This window comes from Mytilus edulis, chromosome 1, assembly GCF_963676685.1.
Source record: "Mytilus edulis chromosome 1, xbMytEdul2.2, whole genome shotgun sequence".
Classification (NCBI taxonomy): domain Eukaryota; kingdom Metazoa; phylum Mollusca; class Bivalvia; order Mytilida; family Mytilidae; genus Mytilus; species Mytilus edulis.
Genome location: NC_092344.1, coordinates 48145455 through 48168056, shown reverse-complemented (window position 1 = coordinate 48168056; position 22602 = coordinate 48145455). Strand labels below are relative to the sequence as shown.

The window sequence follows — 22602 nt, the reverse complement described above, 5'->3', positions numbered from 1 at the left end:
ATGTTTAATTCTATATAAAAGAGATCCTTACAAAACAAGTCATCTAATATTTTCCGAAGAAAGTTTTGTTCATAATAACATTCCAATCGAATGGCTGTTAATTATAAAAAGGGCTCTCGACCTTATGAAAATGAAATATTTGACCGAAACGTAGCTGTTGTTGAGGATGAAGATGATGATCAAGCAGATTATGAGGAAATTGCTGAATATGCTAATAAACCGCCAGACGAAAAAAAGAATGAAAACAAATATACAGACTGGAATGAACGTGGTACGAATACAGCTACACATTCACGCAGCAAGGAAACATTAGGGAACAACAAACACGAAAACACAAAAAATATCGACTTACAATTACCTACAAAACAAGAACTGGCAGATGCAAAAGTAGTAAGAAGCATATGGAGAACCGCATGTGCAGTATCTGCAGTTGTATGTGTCGTCTTACTGTTAGCTCTTGGTGTAGTATTGGGGTTGATGCTATCAAACAAGGGTAAGAAATTTGATTTTTAAGCAAAACGAATTATTTGGTCAACCCTTAGTTAATGAATTGGAATCTATGACTCTATGATGTTTGTTCCTATTAACACTACGTTATCATTCTTACATAACAGAATATGGTTAAACTGTAATGCAAACGGAAATGATAACATGTTTTGTGTTCATGGTTCCTGTTGGCTATTTTTTGTGTATGTAGTGTTAGAGCCATCGAAAACATTGTTTATTAATTACTATTTGTTTTTTCTAAAAAAAAATGCATACATTTTTCAACTTTATTTATAGCATCTCCATGTGCATATGTACAGTGTCTTCATAATGGGAATTGTTCTGTTTCCGGAGATAAAGCAATCTGCAAATGCCATGATGGGTTTTATGGATTGAAATGTGAAGGTACAAGTTTATTTTTTAATTCAGTTTTCATTTTTAATTTTAAAGTTTGTAATATTTGAATAATGTAAATTTTGATAAGACATTTCAATAATTTAATTTGTCAAAAGCGCAAAAAACAGTTTTTTAAAAATAAATTATCAATTCGTTATATGATTTTTTTTAAATGATTATCATATAGTTGATAGTATATAGTCTGTAATACAAATTAAATTAAAAGTAACATATTTTTTGGACTCCTAGTTGTATTGTTATTGTTTTATCAATGACTAAATCTGTAAACATGAGGAAGTTTTACCATAATTTGACGCTACTTGTGTTTGGGTATCAAACACTATTCGATAATTAAATTGCCAACGATATTTGTATTGCATTCAGTTAAGACAAATAGCTTTTTGAAAGATAAAAAAGTTTTGTATGTTTCTATACTAAAGTTGTTTGATATGTACAATTGGATACTTTTATTTATTGCTATTGGTTTTGAACAATCTTTCAATAACCGTGAGTATATGTTTTAAGGCATGAACTAGCACTTCAGTGTGGGATGTTGGTTGTTGTCTGTCATGATATATGTCTTCATTGTTTTGTAATACATTTGATATTTAGTTTTTTTAATTGTTTCGTACTTTGTCAAGTGGGTCCTGTAAGAGCTGACGGCACGGCATGCATTTTGTCCATTGCTGAATGTTGTAAGGTGGCCTATATTAGTTGCTTAAAACTACATTAATGTAATGGAATTTAATTCACATAAGCTTCTACTAACATTTGTGCACTTTGGTCTTCCGTGGATAGTTGTGTCATTTTGCCAAAAAAGTGAAAAATTTAGCTAATTAAACATAAAACCCGGTTTCAACCCACCATATCTTATTTCCGGGAAATTGCCAGTTACACGTCAGGAATAAGACAGATGCTTTCCATTCGTTTCATTGATTGATAACATCTAAAGTTTCAATAGGTTTTTTTACTTCCCTGATTGAATCAACCTTGGCGTGCTGTATACTACTTTATTTTGATAATCATTATCATCTTCTTATTGTATAAAGATTTTTTTTTTTTGATTTCGTTTGATTTACTACATTGTAAACTAAACCAGGCTAAGAATAATTACCAAAATATTGGACATTACACAATATACTGTTTACATTCGTCTTCTCCGGCTTGGTTTTAATTGGTGAAAATGGACAGTTGTTCGTTATCATCATTTTTGTATTCCAATTTGACACTGCTCATGCTGGTACGCAGTTGCTTTTGTATTTTCAACTACCATGATGGCTTTTCGAACGTCGTCTTACTATGTCCCTTATTTAAAAAATATTCTCTATGTAAAACCACAAGAAAAAATGTTTTGAAACTTGGCAGAAAAGATGCATTGTGTAAAAACAGCAGTTTGTACGTGAAATCTCAAAATTGAAAACAACAAGAAAATCTCTTTTGGAATCAATGTCCGTGAAATGTCCTTTCAGCAAAAAAAAACATTTTCAACTATAATTGCCTTGAAATCGATAATAGACGCTGCGAAACGTTAAATATGCAAGATGCAAGAATAATAAATAAAAAAGTTCCAGAAAAAGACAATATGGTTAAAGTGAGATCTACAAACACTTTACCAACACTAAAACACAATTTTGTCATGAATCCATCTGTGTCCTTTGTTTAATATGCACATATACCAAGGTTAGCGACACAGGCTCTTAAGAGCCTCTAGTTGTTTATGTTATCACCTTCTTTTAAAACAGTATAATATTTTTCTATCAGATACTCCATGCGACAGATACAGCTGTTACAACGATGGGACGTGTTTTATTGATCAATTTCAGCCAAAATGTGCGTGCAAAAATGGATTTACTGGTGACCATTGTACAAGTAAGTTTAAGAAATATTGAAGTCTATATCATATATGCAATCGAACACAAAATTTGTATTCACATGCTATATATATATGCGAAATGCTCATTGAAAAAATGATACTAAAGAGACAAAACAAGATGACAAAAAATTACCATGGAAATAAATGTATCATGTACCAACTTCATTTGCTGTTCGTTAGAACACGCCAGTTCTCCATTAAATAAATAGCCAGTAAAGATCAATAAAATAATTGATTATAAACAACTTTAATTAATATGCAGCAAGGACAAATTGTAATTGAAGTCACTTGTAAAAAAAATACATAAAAGTTACCATTCACTAAAACAAATAAACTGCAAACGATTTTTTGTCATTTCATAGAGCATATTCAAACTTTTATCTTAATTTTAAGGGAATGGCAGTCAAAAATATCCCGCCTCCTAACGTCTCTTTTTGAATTTTCGGCAAGATAAAGAGTCAATCCTTTAATGAATTGATTCACTGGGTAACTATGGTTCCGCCAGAAGATACTAAATTTATATTTTCCTTGAAATTTATACCGGCGTCACACATCAGCATATGGCTTCGACGTACGCCTGGTCGTGTTAAAAAAAATCATGTACGCTGCCAATACGCTAGTAATTTTGGATGCATTCAACCTGTCAATCATATCTGTAACGTGTCTACAACGAGTTTTAAGCGTGTATTTAGCGTACGAAAAGCGTACCTAAGCGTTTATCAGGCGTTCAAGAAACGTATGTTGGCGTATGCCTGGCGTTTGTGTAACGTAGATGAAATTCACGCTTCGAAGAAAAAATGTTTCTTGAACGTATTTGAGACGCGTCCCGATCGTACCTTGGACGTTCTATTATGGGAATTTGTTACAAACACACCCGCATACGTTTGAGTCGAATGATCTTTAAGCGTATACAACGTGCCTTAAACGTGTCTCAAACTTACCTGTAGCGCGTTAAACGCGCTTCTATGGTATGTATAACGTGCGCGTAGCGTACATGTATACGCTAGACACACGCTTGAGCTGGATGAAAAAAATTATTCTGCATAATGCCGGCGTCACACATCGGCGTATAGACTGGCGTGCACCAAACGTACAGAGAAAATTGAATAAGTCGGTATATGTTAGTTGCACGCCAGAACAACGCTAAGCAATCGTTTAAAGCACGTTTCATAAGTTTGAAGTACGTCGCTATACAAAGATATACGCTTGATGAACGCTACAACTCGACGAAATTTTTATGCAGCATAAAAAAATTCATCCAGCTAAAGCGTATGTCTAGCGTAAACCTGTACGCTACACGCACGTAATACAAACGTTACACGCGGTTGAAAACGCTACACGCTCGTTGAAGACGCTACAGATAAGTTTGAGACACGTGTCGGGCACGTTGTATACGCTTCAAGATCGTTCGACTTGATCTGAGACGTATGCGGGTGTGTTTGTAACAAACAACCCATAATAGAGCGTCCAAGATACGACCGGGACGCGTCTCAAATACGTTCAATAGGTTTTTTTCATACGTATCGTGCATTCAATCTACGTTAGACACACGCCAGGTATACGCCAAGATACGTTAATTGAACGCCCGATATGTGCTAAGGAACGCTTCTCGTACGCCCAATACACGCTTAAAGCTCGTTGTGCACACGATACAGATATGATTGACAGAACCTGTCAAATGCATCCAAAATTACTAGCGTATGGGCAGCGTACATGATTTTTTACCGCGCCCGGCGTACGTCGGAGCTATACGCTGATGTGTGACGCCGGTATAAAAATTTTCACGAGTTTAAGCGTTTTCCAAGCGTATAATTTGTATTTGGACGTACTTCAAACGTATGCATCGCGCGTTTAGCGATTGTTTAGCGTTTCTTTGGCGTGCAACTAATGTATACCAACTTTGTCAATTTTCTCTGTACGTTTGGTGCACACTGGTCTATACGCCACTGTGTGACGCCGGCATTAGTCCAGTGATTCGTCAATTGATTTCACAAGATGTTTTACCTAAATGTTCGATGCGTTTTAAACACATACGACAATTATTCCAATGCTTTGTGAAGGGTATGCAGAAACGTTTTATAAACGTTTAAAAAAATCAGTATTCCTTGCTTCATGCTTTTATTTTAGAATTTATTTACACTTTAAGTGTTAAGGATCTACTTTTTTTTATATTTTACATTCTTCCTTAGATACCCAAATTCTGTATATATGATATTTGTTGTTTTTATAATCTTTGTTTCTTGGTCTATTTTTTTCGGAAGAGGAACTTAATGCTAGATTTATTGTTGATTTCATCTCACAAAAATGCTTTGATTTGTTCTACATTTCTTAGATATTCTATATTTTTCTGTTTTAGCAACACCATGTTCAAGTTCACCATGTGATCACGGTGGGACTTGCTCAGTGATCGGTTCGGGTTTTTCTTGTGCATGTTTAAACAGATTTGCAGGGTCACAATGCAAAAGTAAGAAATATTACCATCAATGTACGTACTTATTTATAAACATTAATATATAATCATTATTTTTACTAGAATTGCATATGGATAAATAGAGATGCGAAAAACGTCATTTGAACAAAAATTAAAAATAAAAAAAAATGATATTTATAGACAATCACTAAATTAACGTCTTTAGAAAGAACAAACAGAAGGTGTATATACTAATGTCCAACCTAATGGTTGACTGAAGTGTAGAAATATTATCGTCATTTTACTTCCATTATTTGATATTTAGTCAGGTATTTGAACCGGATACTTGACCATTGATTCCAAATATAATCGATATTCCTCTTGCAGCCACATTCGGTCAGAAATAGGACAACTATTCCTGACCAATGCTTCGTGTAGGATTTGAAGAAACCTTTTATAAATAATTTTAATTAAAAAATATCGAATATACTTGCTTCAGACTGACAGTTTCGAATTTATCTACAGTTTTAGTGTGTACAATCATGCATCTATTTTACTATTTTTAGACTTTCTCCGGTAGGGAATTTCCGTTACGGACTTTTCTTTTTGAATTTTTCAGGGATTTCAGAATTTTTTTACTTTTTCTTAGATTACCTAGTTTTGTATAAATGTTATTCGTTGTTGTTCATCTTTGTTTTATGGTCTACGTTTCCGGAGAAAGTACTAAATGCTGGATTTATTTTAAATTTCATTTAATCAAAATGGTTTGATATTACTCAAAGTCGTATATATTTCATGACACGAAAAATACTGTGCAGTCAGAAAAACAAGGAGCAATCAGGTAAACTAGAATGAATAATCTTGTAAAATATACGTCTTGCAGACAGCAACATAACAACACGAAAATTGAGGGACGATTATGTAAAGGGACATATACGATTTTCGAATGTTCTTGTATGTTTTCGCATTTTTTAAAATAGCATATTGTTTTCGTTACAGATACTCCATGTGTCGGTTATAGCTGTAACAACGGTGGGACGTGTTTTATTGATCAATTTAAGCCAAAATGTGCGTGCACAGATGGATTTACTGGTGACCATTGTACAAGTTAGTTTAAGAGTATAGAAAACTGTTTAAAAGGTTTAATCGAACACAAAATTTTGTATGCATATATATGCATGTTAAATGTTCATTAAAAAAGTAATAAAGAAGATGAAAAAAAGTCAAAAGTAATCCCATAGAAATAAATTTCTCAAGTACCAACTGCATTTTATTTCCATTCGCTGTTCGTCGGAACACGCCAGTTCTCGTTTAATAAATAGCCCGTAAATGTTAATAGAAAAATTAATTATAAACTCATCAATTGATATGCAGCAAAGACAAATTGTTATTGAAGTAACTTTTTCAAAGAAATTACATAAAAGTCACCGTTCATTAAAACTAAAATCGATATTAGAACTTAAAATCGAAAACTTAAATATAGTTGGCTTAAAATTTTGAATGCCTTTGCAGATATTTGAATACTTGCGTCCCACCATCGAAATTGAGTGCCGACTTTTTTTTTTATCATTTTCCGCAAAATAAATTTGACCCCTTGGTTTAAAAACTCGGTATTTTCTAACTTTCCAATTTGGTCAGATTCTTTTAATCATATGTATTTGCTTTGTAAATGAATTTTTTTTATTGGAACATTTAATAGTTTTTCATATTCTTTATATTTTATAATGAATAAGAGTTCAAACGTGTGTATCGTTTCTTTTGTTGACTAGTACATATACATGTGTAACATTCATGGAAAAAGTCATAATGCAGTGAAAAAACAATTTAAGATAAAAAAGAAATAATAAAAATTAACATAAAAATAAACTGTTCATGTACCAACTTCAGTTTATTTGTATTTGCTGTACGTCGAAACATGTCAGTTCTTCATATATACAAATAGCCAGTAAAGAGAAACCATATGATATATATTTAACATTAATTGATATGGAGCAAAAACAATTTAAAATTAAAGTCACCTAGTAACTGTAATTGTGTATGGTGTTTTCTTAAGAAATGTTTTATTTTTTTTGCCTAAATTAGTACAGGTAAAAGAAATAGGCTAATTAAAAAAGTTTAATTTAATTTCACGCTATTTATATATCTTTTATGTGTGCACAAGCTGTCTGGCTTATAAAAATTTAGCAATCGCATTATCTCAAATTTTCTTCCGGACATATTCAAATATAAAATACGATCTCTATTTTCGAAACGTGGATTAAACATTTGTGCATACGATAACGGATGATGGAAAAGAGAGATTCTTGACAAGTTATTCTGATTAAAGTGTCAAAAAGATGTTTTGGGGTGGACCAAATTGACCTATAAACGATGGTATTAAATTTGAAATTCCCAAAATTGGCAGGTCGGTCTTATTTTCACTATGTTTACTGACTTCAGGGTTTGGGACAGTTGTTATTAAAACATTATAATGAGACAGACAACATGTACTTTTATTGTTGAAATAAATCATTATTCTTCCGAGCGTAGCTGTGCATAAAATGTATTCTGCATTTCTTACCGAAAAAAATTACATTTTTAATGGAATAGAAATGATTTGTATACTTTCTCATTTTTTCTGCGGAATAAGCTATATAAAATTATTTATCTACTCTTATTGTGGAAAATAGGTTAACATATAAGAAATTGCATTTCTTATCTAATACAATTTTAAATGTATTGTTATAAATTGATATGGATACGTTTAGTGTTCACTTTGAAGGTAATTTAAGTTACTGTTCACATTCGTTCACTTTCTAATTGAAACAATACATTGGAATTGTATGAGATAATCGCGTTTGAAATAAAACTAGTAATCACTTGATTCAATAAAATTGTGTAAATAAACTTATCATAGATACCAGGATTAAAATTTCATATATACGCCAGACGCCCGTTTCGTCTACAAAAGACTCATCAGTGACGTTCGAATAAAAAAAATGTTAAAGAGGCCAAATAAAGTACTAAGTTGGAGAGCATTGAGGACAAAAATTCCTTAAAGTGTTGCCAAATTCAATAACAATTGATAAGCTGGGTTAGGAGAAAATGACAAGATATTCTTAGTTAGTTTTTTGCTATAACGAACGAAGATTTGTCAAGCAAAAGTTTTGCTGTAATTTCAAAAACAATTCCTGTATTCATATATTTCTTTATGTGGATTTAAAGTAAATCATACCTTAAATTACTGCAAAATATTTGGTTTTGTGATTTGTAATAAAGTGCGAACTGCGTAAACATCGAATTCCCTCACAAAGTGTTCACAAACTATAGACAGAAAGATAGACCCTGGGTTCAATTCTGGGGTTATCAAATGCATAAACATTGTCATATATATTTGAATTCGAGTTTAATGTTTAAATTCATCAATATTAATAAAATTGAGAATGGAATATGTCAAAGAGACTTCAACCCGATCAAAGGACAGATTACAGCCGAAGGACACCAATAGGTCTTCAATGCAGCGAGAAATGTCTGCACCCGGAGGTGGACGAAACCTTGTTTTAAAACTAGATAAAAAAATTCACAACAAAAATAACAATTTATTGATGTAAAGTCATCTTAAAGGAATGCAATACCACCATGACCTTTTTACAATCTTTCACTAATGAATGCTTTACTCAGTTAAACAACAAGCATGATCCGCTGAACTGAATGACTATTCTGTGAGACTTTATTACATCAACTGTTTTTTTTTATAATCATTCTTTATTTAATCACAAAAATATTAGTTTAACACTACTTATATATTGTATATTTTTCTTTTCTAGCAACACCATGTTCAAGATCACCATGTGAACACGGTGGGACTTGTTCGGTGAAAGGTTCAGGATTTTCTTGTGCTTGTAAAAACGGATTTACAGGATTGCAATGCGAAAGTAAGAAATAATACTCTCATTTTACGTACTATTTATATGAAATATTATATAAATTGAGATGCGATACACGCCATTAAGGCAGCAACTAACAAAGGCAAAATTACCAAACGCTATTCATAGAGGGACATTATTTCATTAAAAATATAACAGTTGTAGATACAATGTTAAACATAACGGTTGTCTGGGGTAGAGAAATAGTGTCGTATTAGAATTTTCTAATTCGATAGTACATTAGTGCTTAAGAATAGTTATCAAAGGTACCAGGATTATAAGAAAGGCATATGTTTGGTTACACTAAACAATAACAAAGAAACTCTACATATCTAATCGATATTATCCGAGGAGTCGAGTACTCACAGGCATCTGAACCGAGTTCAAGACTATCGATTCTAAAAATATTCCATCCCCTACGCAGTCAAATTCTATCAGAATAAGGACAATTATTCAAGTGTGTATAAGAGATCTTTAACATATTTTTGAAATTTATTAATACAACATGTACAATGTTCGTTGTTTCAATTATTTACTCTTTTAGTGTTTTCGAGCATACGTCTGATTTTATACTTGTTCATTGATACTATTACATGATTATATAAACTATAGACAAGTTTTAATTTCGTTTTCGATTTAGATAAGGTGGATTTACATGTTCATGTATAACTAGAGAAACACCAAATGTTATAAACATGTACCATGTTTTATTTACATGATGTACGTTGTTGTTTGGCTTTGTTTCTTCGGTTTTTTTCGGAAGAGGTACAGGATAACGGGTTGAGTTTATTATTTTTGTTCCAATTTCTGTAACAGTATCTATTCCATGTATAATTCATGATGGCGTTGTTAAGATGGCATATTTTAACAGTAACTGTCATTTACATGTTAATATTTTCATTTAATAGTAGCAAGAAAATCTTGCAAAATATATGAACGTGGTAGAAACAGGACTGCAGACATTGGCTCATCCTTCACATATTTGACAGCTGTGTCAGTCCTGTTTGTTTCTCTTGGCAAACATATAAGATGCATAGAATAACCATATTTTAGACTTTTAAAATTTATATAATCATAACTTTAACTTTGATTTTGTAATAACGGATACACATTTTCAAACAATTATTAAATTCATATTAACCAATCATTTGAATTCGCAGTTGTTATAAGAACTAAATTAGTAATTATTACATTTAAAAAGCACTATAAGATCTTCAAGTGTTTTTGTATGTTTTCAAATTCTTTTATTATAACATTTGGTTTTTGAATCAGGTACTCCATGCGTTAGCTATAGCTGTCACAATGGCGGGACGTGTTTACTTGATAAATTGCAGCCAAACTGTACATGCAAAGTTGGATTTACCGGTGTCCATTGTGAAAGTAAGTTTATGATGATAGATTAAAAGAAACACCCAAAAACCAACATATGTATACACATGTATGCATGAATGTTGTCTATCAGGTTTGCATTCCAAGTTTCAATTAAGAAAGGAAAGTAAAACATGGAAAAGAGCTACCTATCTAATCACTATTTGAAAGTTAAGAGATTTTCCTCTACTAGGTTTTACCTTTTGGTTTAATGCGCTTAATTTTTTCAAGGGTTGATATATAAAAAAGGTGGGGTTAAGATCTAACCATCTAGTTTAGCTGTTTGTTCCCTGTCAAATAACATTAACGGTACCTATTTTACAGCAACAGTCATAAGGTGAAAACTTATAAAAACAATTGAAGTAATTATTAAACAAATAAGAACAGAAAGTATACAAAAAAGTCAGAGCCCGACATGAGGAAACTTATCAAGAGTAAATACGTCAAATGAAGTCTGAAAAAAGCATGATCTTGTGCGATTTGGCAATTTATGACATATGTTTCATACGTGTCTTTAAAGGCTAATACGCTAAACGCCGATATAAGACTTGAAAATATTCTGGACCAATAATTTTCATTATAAAAATGCAGCTTTAAATAATTTGCCCCTTTTTTCAACGTCCTATTGTCTGTCTCTTTAGTATATTTGATGAGTTTTACTGTTTTATTCAGTTTTATATGTTTGCAATGAAGTGATATGAATATATGCAAATGACCATTATTCTATGTTTCTAGTTTATGTAGCCGACTTTGAAAACAGCTTTGATTCCATGTTTATTCAAGACCAGAATGACGATTCTAATTGGACAGTACATTCGGTAATATATTTATCTTCCAAATTCCAAAAGCGCCAAAACATATGTAGACTAATGGTAATGAAAGTGGTTGTAAATGTAGAAACAGTGATTTAAATTAGGCATTATTTTTGTGTCTAAAATATATACAAATATCAAAATTGAAGCTTTGCTTAAATATTATTGATTATGCATAAATACTCTTGAAAGCGTTTTACATGAAAGTCATCTGTGCATTTTTTCGGATCCAGATCTTGAGAAAAAGACCATATTGAAGCACTCAAAATTTTGCAATCAGTGATAAATTATGACAACTATTTTTACACCTTCCTTAAGGTCATTGTCATTGACTGGCCAAAAGTAAATGGATACATTATCTTGGTGTTATGTGTTAAGTTAGATGGGCTTGGCCCATTTTTACGCAATATGTTGCGCCAAATTTAGAGGTTTTGTATAGATTATGCATGGAAAACCCAATTTTCTGCCACAAAAAAAAATTACCATAGATTATATTTGAGATGAAATATGAGAAGATAGCTCTAATATTATGTTTTCAGGTTAGATAAAGAAAAAATGGGGTCACGGGACTCGTTTCCTTGCTATGTACAGAAATATGCAAATTCCTAACACATTCTATTGTGAAAGTAACTTTTTCTGAACTATCTGGCCCTACATTTGAGTTGCCTTCCCTAATGTGGAAAAAGTTTAATCAAATAAACGTATTATGTATTTTGTAAAATTTTTTGAAGTAATTTTTTTTTGTAAAATACAACCAAAAATATGATAAAAAATGTCATTTTCTAAATTCAATTCAAAATTCTTACACTTGAATTACCTATTACTCTCAAAATTTTATTTAAGATCCAGACCGATTGTTTTCAGCTGGTACTTATAATTCAAAGATGAAGGAAGACCCCCTTTCTACCTTAGTGTTGCCTTTTTTAAGTCTCCCAAACAAAGTTTGGAGACTTCTTCTTCTTCTTCTTCTTCTTCTTCTTCTTCTTCTTCTTCTTCTTCTTCTTCTTCTTCTTCTTCTTCTTCTTCTTCTTCTTCTTCTCGCTTCTTCTTCTTCTTTTTCTTCTTCTTCGTCTTCGTCTTCTTCTTCTTTTTCTTGCGCAAATTTAAAAATGAACTTGTCCGCAGCGTTTCTCCAAAACCACTTGTCAGAATTACTTGGGGTTTCATAGAATGTTAAACTAATATATCTAAGTGAGCCATCAATTTTTCGTTTGTGCATTGGGGTCTGTTTAGGGGTATTTGGGGGGGGGGGGGGGGCAGAAAGAGGGGAGGGTTTTACTATAGAACCCTATGGGATTTTTTTTCTAAAATTGTCAAATTAATATAACTTGAAAACTGTAAGTGCTAGACACACACAGTCTTCTGAAATGAACATAGGACAATAAAACAATGCTCATGAAATATAGGGTGAGTCCCTGGGGGGGGGGATATCCCCACCCCCTTCAATTTAAGAATATGCTTTTATCTTGTAAACGGTCCAAAATATTTCCAACCCCTAAACCATATTTATTCTTTTATGGGACAATAAGATAAATCAAATGAAATTACAGGGAAGTCCATGGGGGTCACCCCACCCGGTACAATTTGAGAATGTGCTAGTATCTTGTAAACGGTCCAGATCCCTACCCCTTAACCATATATATTCTTGTGGGTGACAATAAAACAAATGAAAGGAAATACAGGGGAAGTCCCTGGGGGTTCACCCCACCCCTCTTGTTTGATAACTTGTAAATGGTCGAGATCCCCACCCTAAACCATATATATTCTTGTATAAAACAATAAAACACATCAAATGACACATAGGGAGAGTCCATCGGGGTCAGCTCCAAACCCTTATGTTTGAAAAAACTTTTAAATGGTTGAGATCCCCACTCCTAAACCATATATATTCTTGTATAGGACAATTAAACAAATCAAATGAAATTTAGGTAAAGTCCCTTGGGGTCACCACCAGCCCCTCCTGTTTGAATACTTGTATATGGTCAAGATCCCCACCCCTAAACCATATATATTCTTGTATGGGACAAAAATTCAAATAAAATGAATATGGGACCATAGGAATGGCGAGTTATGGGAGCTTTGTTTGGGAGACAATCCTGTTACAATTACTTCTTGTTTAATTCGATTTTGTCTTGTTGTTGCATTTATATAAAAAAAACTAATAATTATCGGATACAAATGATGAAACTAATTTGAGCGTTTTGTTTGTCCTGCAGGGTAAAACAGGCAGTACTAATACTGGTCCTTTCGCAGCTTATAAAGGCGTTAAATACTTATATTTTGAGACATCGAGTGGAACTGAAGGATCAATTGCACGATTAGTATCACGAAGCTTCATATTTGGTAAGAGCATTGCATTTTTGTAAGTTTTTAAACTAATGACCGTCACATTTAATTTCCTTTTGAAATTCGTATTTAAAATATTCGGTATTCCGGGGTTGGGGAACAAAAATAAATCTAACGTTGTACTTTATTAACAACATACACAGTCGATATATTGGCCCTAAAATTAGAAAATAAAAAATGGTTGAAAAAATGATAAAAGAGGGACGTAAAATACCAGAAGGACAGTCAAACTCGAAAAATTAAAAATAAACTGACAACTCCTGGCTAAAAATGAAAGAAGACAAACAGACAAACAATAGAACACATAACACAACATTGAAAACTAAAGAATACGCAACACGAACCACATAAAAAACTATGGATAATCTCATGTACTCCGGATGGGTAAGCAGATCCTGCTCCACATGTGGCACCCGTCGTATTGCTTATGATATAATAAATCCGATAGATAGTCTAATTCGGTAGGTCACATACATGAAAGGGAAGGGGATTTTTGTTACAACGTAAGGAACATATCCGATATCATTTGTGAAACGGTTATTCCATAGCAGTCAACAAACGCGTGATGGGGTCCGTGAAATTTACGAAGGAATGATTTCAACTTCACCATTTGGAACTCTTTGTTTAATAGCTTCCTTGTGAGCAACAACCCTCTATCGAGAAAATTATGATAGGAAATGCAAGCACGGGAATATCGTATCAATTGGGAGATATATACCTCATATGCAGGTGCTGGTGGAATGTTGCTACTTAGAAATGGAAAGTTCACATTTTGAAAGTTGAAATCATCTCTTTTGTCGTAAAGTTTTGTTTTCAACCGACCCTCATTGTCAATTTCTAGATGTAAGTCAAGATATGAGGCCGACTTAACTGTATCTGTTGTATCATTTATCTCTAGTTCGATGGGATAGATGCGTTCAACATAGTCAAAAAGAATTATTTAGTGAAAGAACGTCATCTATTTGTACTCAAAATACCGTGATTTAGATTTTCACATAGCCTTTTTTCAGATTGTCCGAAATCAATATTTACTTTTTTCGATTTTTATCGTACGTGTCTACTTGACGAACTTCACTTATCATTACTGAAAAACTATCACTTATCGATGCTTCTTGGAAAACATATGATAAAAAACGTAGTCAGATTATGTACTAATTGTAGAGTCCCCTGGATGTTTGAAGTTTCATTATAATATGAATGGTGCTACAATTGGTGCCTTAAACGTTTATCAAGGAAACAGGCGAATTTGGAGGAAAACTGGAAATCAAGGAAATCAATGGCAACTTGTCGAACTTGTTCTTCAAGCTAACAGCTGCCATTGCTCTAAGGTTTGAATATATTGATTAAAAGGTCTAAAGAGCATGTGACGTTCACCTAGGAATATGTACGTATCTTCAACTTTGAACACTCGTTAATATACAAGACAACATTATTGTTCATGACAAAGATCTCTTTTATTTTGTTTATCTTGCATTGTATTGCTGATTATGATTTTGTTAACAGTTTCTTCCTATTTTCTTTAGTAATTTTTTAAACTACTAAAAAGATAAACTAATCTTCAATGGGCATTCACTCTAAAGTATACAGCGACTATCATCAATTTCAGTAAAATCTAACTTCTTTGAAGAGCTGGTGTTGCTGATCGTTTTTGCTAATTGTCCATGTATCTATTATAGTATCGAGATGATTTGTAACGTGTAAACAGATTTATAGTGATAATTTCTATTATGTGCAACTCAATTACCAGTTTGATACTCGATCTTAAATTTCTATTTAAAGGTTATCCAACAAGTAAACTATACTCTATATATGACACCAATGAACTAAAATATGTACAACTGCTCTTTGTGTGCTATAACGAACAAGTCTTAATTTCTACTTTAAATATACATATATATATACATATATATGACTGGTACAAATTTGTACTAGTACAAACTGTAACTATCAAGTCATAGGTACAAACTCATTGCGAAAGGCAAGAAAGCTGAAAAGTAGTAAAAACCGACATTACATAGCAAAAATGTCAAAAGGAGTCATACTAATGTGCCATGTCGACCATGTTGATTGCCAGATACTCCAATGGTTGAGTATGGCCATGTTTGATTAAATTGTCATAGTACTTTCATAGGAGAAGATTTTTATAAAATAATTAGAAAAGCGGAAAAACTATAAAAAGGGACAATACAGGAAAAACAGAAATTTGAACCTATACCGATAAGTTTTTAATTCTTACTTGAGTCTATAGCTCATTGGTCTTAGGCTCGCGACTACCAACTTATACTATACGATTATAATTCTGTATATATAAAGGCAATTAATGTGTGTCTGTTGAACCAATGTGTATTAATTTATAAAAATAAAAAAAGACGTTTAAGTTGCAACACATTAATAGCCGTGCGGTTTCGTCGATGCGTTGATTTCAGTCACTCATAACAGATATCAAGGAGGGATTCAATTCCCATTGAAGGCATATCCATATTTCAACAGTTAAAGCAAGTTAATAAATTAATGCGATTAGTTAACAGAAATCTGTTAATTATCCAATTCCAACTTAATGAAATTATGCATAAAAAAAGAAATCCATTGAATGTAATTTGGTGAGTCAATTTCAGCAACATATTCAAAAAGCGTTGATTCTTGAAAAAACAATGGTTTGATAAAAATAATCTTTTGGTATAATGGTTATTTCTCAGAACATAACATTTACAGGAGATATTTAAATGGAAATTATCTCCATCAAAGTCTAAACAATAATTTATTTGTTTTAGATATATTTTGAAGCCGTCCGTGGAACAAGTCACACTGGTGATATTGCTATAGACAACGTTGAAGTTCATCTATCAAGATGCTGATATTCCTCGATTACACAGAATATATAATGAGTCTTGATTTGTGTAGTATAAACACCTTTATATTGCTTTTAGTGGAAATTGTAAATATGGCAATACTACAACTTTAAATGACCCTAACATACTCTATAACATCTGAATACTTTAATTATAAGTGACCTTGACTTGAATAAACTTGAAAAAAAAATCTATTTTAAACTTGATTGATTATTTTCAAATTGAAGAATCAACATAATCTTTCTCTCGCTATGCATTATATAAATGAGAATCAGTAAACAGTTGAGATGTTGACATGAGAACAAAGTATAAAATATTAGAAACCATGTAATCATGATATTGAATGTATATACAATGACCTTGTACGTAATAAATTTGTATATATGAACTTGATATGATATAAACCAGTGCCCACAAAAATCACCGTGACACACATGTTAGAGACTTCACAATCAAAAAATTTCAAAATTCTTAAACGAATGAATACAACGTAAGATGTCATCGCTATACACATTAAATAAAACAAATAAACGAAAAAGTGAATTGAACCAATACAAAATATTCAACAAAGTCAATTATTTAGTGAGAGAACATCATATATACATAGCGGAAAGTAAAGTGAAAGGATACTACTAACTTCTTTTTTTTCTTCCTAAGACGTTACTGTATGAAATCAGCCAAAAACGAATAAAAGAACAAGTCGGCAAGATAAAGGGCCTAATCTGTTCCCATGGGATTGCCGATTGTTTGTTGAAAAACTCGTCCTTCAAACGTAACAAATATGTTGTCAATGAAGAATTTAAACATCTTGATGAATGTCAGTTTCAGAGATTTTTTGGGAGTGAACTTTACGAGATTTTACTGACCATTTGTTTTTATGAAACACAGCAAAATCCACTACCTCAATGTGTCTTTTAGTTTGGAATGATGAATCATGGTGTAAAGTGTAGAAAAATCAAATGTTTTAATACTATAACAAGATTATAAAGTCTTAGATTGTATGTACTTTAAAATAGATCTTTGAAATAATTATTATCCTGATTTAGATTAGCTTCTCGCAATTTGATTGGCTGATATTGTCCTAATAAATTTCAGTACAATTTTTTATCATGTCAATTGGAATTATCTCCCTTATGTATTACGTCAATTGGAATTATCTCCCTTATACCATTGACCTAATAAAAATAATAAAATTTTAGTTGCTTTATAGTCCTAATATTTAAAATTTTTCACAGTTTAAGATTAAATATCTATAATATATTGGGTTGCTATTGTCCTAAAATTGATTTTGAATATAATAATATGTAATATATTAAAAATCAGGATAAATTCGTTACACAGTGTTTAATTGTCCCAATACGGAATTCATCGGGTCAATAAAAATCATATCGGGTTTGGCTTCTCTGTGTAATTAATATTATCGCTGTTTTATGAAATTTTCTTTTCATCTAATTGACTGGTAATATACTTTCTCAGCACAGTAGAGTTATGTGAAAAATTATCATACGTACTCATTGTCAATGAAAATAACAACGTTGTCATAGATAAAATAGCGATAATTATCATTTGTCAACTCATCTCGATTGCTTTTCTCATTTTTGCCGTATCAGCTCAAGCGAGAGAATCAATCTCGTTTAGATGATCTACGATATTCTATCATTGTCCACATCTGGCTCTCGTTACCACCCTGTCTATTTATTGTGTGAGTCGGTCTTCAATGATATTTTAGTCTTAGTTCAACAAAAAAAAAAGTCACTAGAATAAGCAAATTATCTCCTTATTTCAGGCAAAAGTATACAAAATCTTTTTTTAATTAGCGTAAACACAGCTAGCATATGCTACCAGAAAGACATTTTCTAAACATGAATAACAATGTATATTTTTTTTCAGGAAAAATAGAAAGAATAATGATTTAATCAGTATGAAAAAATCTATTATGTTATTTCAATATAAACTTCGAATAAATAGTTATCAAAGGTACCAGAATTATAATTTAGTACGTCAGACGCGCATTTCGTTTACATAAGACTCGTCAGTGACGCTCATATCAAAATATTTATAAAGGCAAATAAGTACAAAGTTGAAAAGCAATGAGGATCCAAAATTCCAAAAAGTTGTGCCAAATACGGCTAAGGTAATAAATGCTTGGGATAAGAAAATCCTTAGTTATTCGAAAAATTCAAAGTTTTGTAAACAGGAAATTTATAAAAATGACAACATTATTGATATTCATGTCAACACCGAAATGTTGACTACTAAGCTGGTGATACCCTCGGGGACGAAACGTAGTAACCAGAAGTAGATTAATTATTTATAAATGTAATGGTGAACAGTTTTTTTTATAGATTTAATGTTGTTTTATGAGAAAAACACTTCACACGGAAAGAAAGTTATGAATCACCCTTTGTTTGGTGCGCTTCTTGTTGAAAGTGTGATCAAGACTATCTTACTTTGAATGAATTACAAAAACAGTTGCAGCTTTTAGTACTTACATGTACATTTATTCTTTAGTACATCATAACTTTTGATAACATCTTCAATCTGAAAGTAAAGCTTTAAAAGCTGAACAACATCAGGCATTCTGTGGTGATATCAATACTATGTTACCATTTTTTTGTAACTTTTTTATCATATATATTTACAACATGCAATAACTGCTTTTTCATTTAAATAAAATCTACTTTTTTTATCAAACATAAACCAAAAACAATGTGTAACTGGTGTTGACACTACATAAAAATCAACACCTTTTCATTATTTCTTTTTGAGGTTAACTATACGTAAATTGGTAGCAAAGGATGTCTTTTTGAGTTCTCCTACAGTCGAAATCAACAATCAGTATATGTTCAATTAAAAAGCTACAGTACTGTACATATTGATTTTAGAGACGGACTGAAATATATGATCGAGGTTTTTTTTATTAAAAAAAGAATTGGTTTCCGCTCAATAACACTATTAACAAGAATCTATAATTAGTATATGATCTAGATACAGTACTGTATAAAAAGTAGGAGTTTTTATGTTCATGGGATCAATGCCTATATACATGTACATCATTAACTACATTGTTGTAATAATCAATTACAGTTGAATTCCACATTCAAATAAAAACTTCCGTAAAAGAAGGAGTTAATTTGGTTTTACTTACTTCGTGCACTAAGAAAACCTTGATTAATGATTTTAGATTAGTATCAGTGTCATAATTTTCTGCCGTATTGAACAGGTGTAATGGGCGTTGACATTTCGGTGTTGTTCACATAAAAAAAATCAGTTGGATTTTAAGACTATACAAAATCAATACTTCATCAAAAACATCAAAACACACTAGACCTTAACTTTTACGGTAAATAATCCAGATAAAACCATTTAATCATTCTTTGGATGATAGAATATCAGTTTGTCCGCTTGGCTTGGTCAAGCATAGTGTATGTATTCATTTTTCAATCACTGAGAACCTTGGTACTTAAATTCATATTAAATGATTTTGTAAATGTTCCGTCCATAAATTATAGTATTTTTTACAAACTGCTTTTTAACACTTTTTAATAGTTAACTTCATAATTAGTAAAACAACATCACTAAAAAAGCAGTTTCAGCGATACCTGAAAAACTGTAATTTCAAAACTCTAAGCTATGAATTATAATGCTTATTATAATGAAAAATATAAAGTTGTTTTATAATTGCCAATGAGAATACTCTCCACCAAAGTTAAAATGAAGTGCATGTAAGCAATTATAGGCAAAAGCACGCCTTTCAAATACGAGTAAAACCCATACCGTATACATGGTATAGTCGCAAATAAAGTCCCCTAAACGACAAAATAGATATATTTAAAGGTAGAAAACAAACACCCTTATATATTAAAAAAATCAATGTACGAAAAAATGATATGACAAACATAGACCAACTTCAACCGCTAAAATACAGGCTCCTGATACACATAATAATGTAGCAGATTTTAACGTGTTTGGTCCCTGGGCTCAGACCCCCTAATTAGGGATAGTGATGTAAAATTACAACATGAGAAAAAAAACTCTCAAAACTAGTTGAAAAGGGCTAGATTAATTACAAAACAACGGTTGTATGTTATGATAAAAGCAAAATGGGTTCCGCTCCAAATGTATATCTTTTAATATTTGATCTAAATACTGTAGTTGACAAAAGTGGCAGTATTTACAATCTTTATATAAACATTTTTCAAAACAAATCTTCAAATTAAATTAGTTGATGATTGAGTCTACTAATTATACCACTGATACTTTTTACACGTTTTACAAGCATCATGATTCACGTATTACAGTAACAATCAAAATGTACTTTGTCCTCATTATGGCAAGTAAACAATGATCCTTCTATCATTTAGGGTTCTTCTTTGTTAAATCCTTAGTTTTCAGTTGAGTGTTTAATCAATAGTTTTTTGTTCTTCTTTTTATTGACATTGTAGTCTTGATCTTTCAGCGACAATGACAGTATTATTTTGATATTTTAAATAATTATGTTCATGTTTCAATGATCTGTTACTAGTCATTTTTGTGGCCCTTGATAGCTTGTAATTCGGTGTGAGCCAAGGCTCCATGTTGAAGACCGTACTTTGACCTATAATGGTTTACTTTTACAAATTGTGACAGGGATTGTGAGTTGTCTCATTGGCACTCATATCACGGTGTGTTCTCATTTCGCCTTAACTGGAAATTCCAGGTAAAAAAGGTAAACAATATACTAAGGCCACATGGGAATTGAATTAAGGCGAAATGTGAATTTAGATAGAAATATTAAATAAACAAATTAAACCTCTGTGTTGTTTTTATTGCAATTTACACAACATGCAATTAGGGAATTATTTGAATTATTATTTTTAATTAAATTGACCATTTGTATGATTTCAAAAGCTGTGAAATCAGGAAAAATCTAAAATAAAACATTTTTAAGTAGGAAACTTGCTTCTCTTGAACTATTGTTTGTTTCATATTTAATAAAAGTTGAACTTTTTTTTTAATTTTATGAAGTTAGAAAAATCTAAATAATCTAGCTATCCTCAGAATTATCCTTTTACATTATGCAACACACAAACAAGTTTAATAACAAAAAAACATGAGCAAAGACCCATCGAAACAACATCTGATAAACAAATTTAATAATACTTTTAGATATTTGGATGATATTTTGGCTCTCAATAATGACGACTTCAGTATGTATATTAATGACATTTATCCTGTTGAACTTAATTTAAATAAAGCTAATACTAACAATGACCACTGCCCTTTTCTCGATCTTGATATCTATATCACTAATGGAAAGCTGAATACTAAAATTTATGATAAAAGGGATGATTTTTCATTTCCTATCGTTAATTATCCGTTTTTAGATGGTGACGTTCCCTTGTCACCATCTTACGGTGTTTATATATCTCAACTTGTACGATTCGCTCGTGTATGTAACAATGTTTTAGATTTTAACGAGAGAAATTTATGTATTACTGAAAAATTATTACACCAGGGTTTTCGATATCACAAACTAGTCAAAACATTTACTAAATTTTATCATCGGTATAAAGACATCATTCGTAAATATAGCTCAACATGCAGACTTCTAATACGTTCAGGTATTTCACATCCAATTTTTTATGGTAATATTCTTTATAAAGCACAAAGGTGTCAGTATTCACCTCAGAAACTTACAAAACCTTTGAATAGACTTATTAGGAAGGGATATAATTACGATACTGTTGTCAAGTCATTAAAGATTGCATATTTTGGCGTTAATATTGAGTCACTGATAAGGTCTTTGCATCGGAACTAAACACATTTATTCTAAAAACAGTTGTTGGCATGACACGGGTTATGTTCTTCTCATATATGTTATGATGGTATGATACTAAACCCCTAACGGGAAGGATTGTGCCTGATGTTCATATGATGAAATCATAATCTTTCAGTCAGTTTAATTGAAGTCTGGAGCTGGCATGTCAGTTAACTGCTAGTAGTCTGTTGTTATTTATGTATTATTGTCATTTTGTTTATTTTCGTTGGTTACATCTTCTGACATCAGACTCGGATTTCTCTTGCACTGAATTTTAATGTGCGTATTGTTATGCGTTTACTTTACTACATTGGTTAGAGGTATAGGGGGAGGGTTGAGATCTCACAAACATGTTTA

At 31.7% G+C, this 22602-nt stretch overlaps 1 protein-coding gene across 3 annotated transcripts; it reads left to right on the top strand.

The window, feature by feature from the left end:
* The first annotated feature begins 12 nt into the window (after positions 1 to 12).
* On the top strand, positions 13 to 18423 carry LOC139483712 (uncharacterized). Of its 3 annotated transcripts, XM_071267632.1 has the most exons (11): positions 23 to 493; positions 784 to 891; positions 2644 to 2751; positions 5112 to 5219; positions 6165 to 6272; positions 8972 to 9079; positions 10343 to 10450; positions 11174 to 11256; positions 13467 to 13593; positions 14758 to 14924; positions 16368 to 18423. In XM_071267632.1, the coding sequence occupies exons 1-11, from the start codon at positions 91 to 93 to the stop codon at positions 16449 to 16451; spliced, it is 1512 nt and encodes a 503-aa protein (XP_071123733.1). In that variant the 5' UTR covers positions 23 to 90; the 3' UTR covers positions 16452 to 18423. The 3 variants fall into 3 exon arrangements, with proteins under 3 accessions (XP_071123736.1, XP_071123733.1, XP_071123734.1); XM_071267635.1 differs by lacking the exons at positions 2644 to 2751; positions 5112 to 5219 and having other exon boundaries at positions 13 to 493; XM_071267633.1 differs by lacking the exons at positions 5112 to 5219; positions 6165 to 6272.
* Positions 18424 to 22602: the final 4179 nt, after the last annotated feature.

Coding starts and splice junctions, on each gene's coding strand:
- LOC139483712 (XM_071267632.1), top strand. CDS start 91: ATGGCTGTTAATTATAAAAAGGGCTCTCGACCTTATGAAAATGAAATA. Junction 494..783: donor GTTGATGCTATCAAACAAGG/GTAAGAAATTTG, acceptor CTTTATTTATAG/CATCTCCATGTGCATATGTA. Junction 14,925..16,367: donor ACAGCTGCCATTGCTCTAAG/GTTTGAATATAT, acceptor TATTTGTTTTAG/ATATATTTTGAAGCCGTCCG.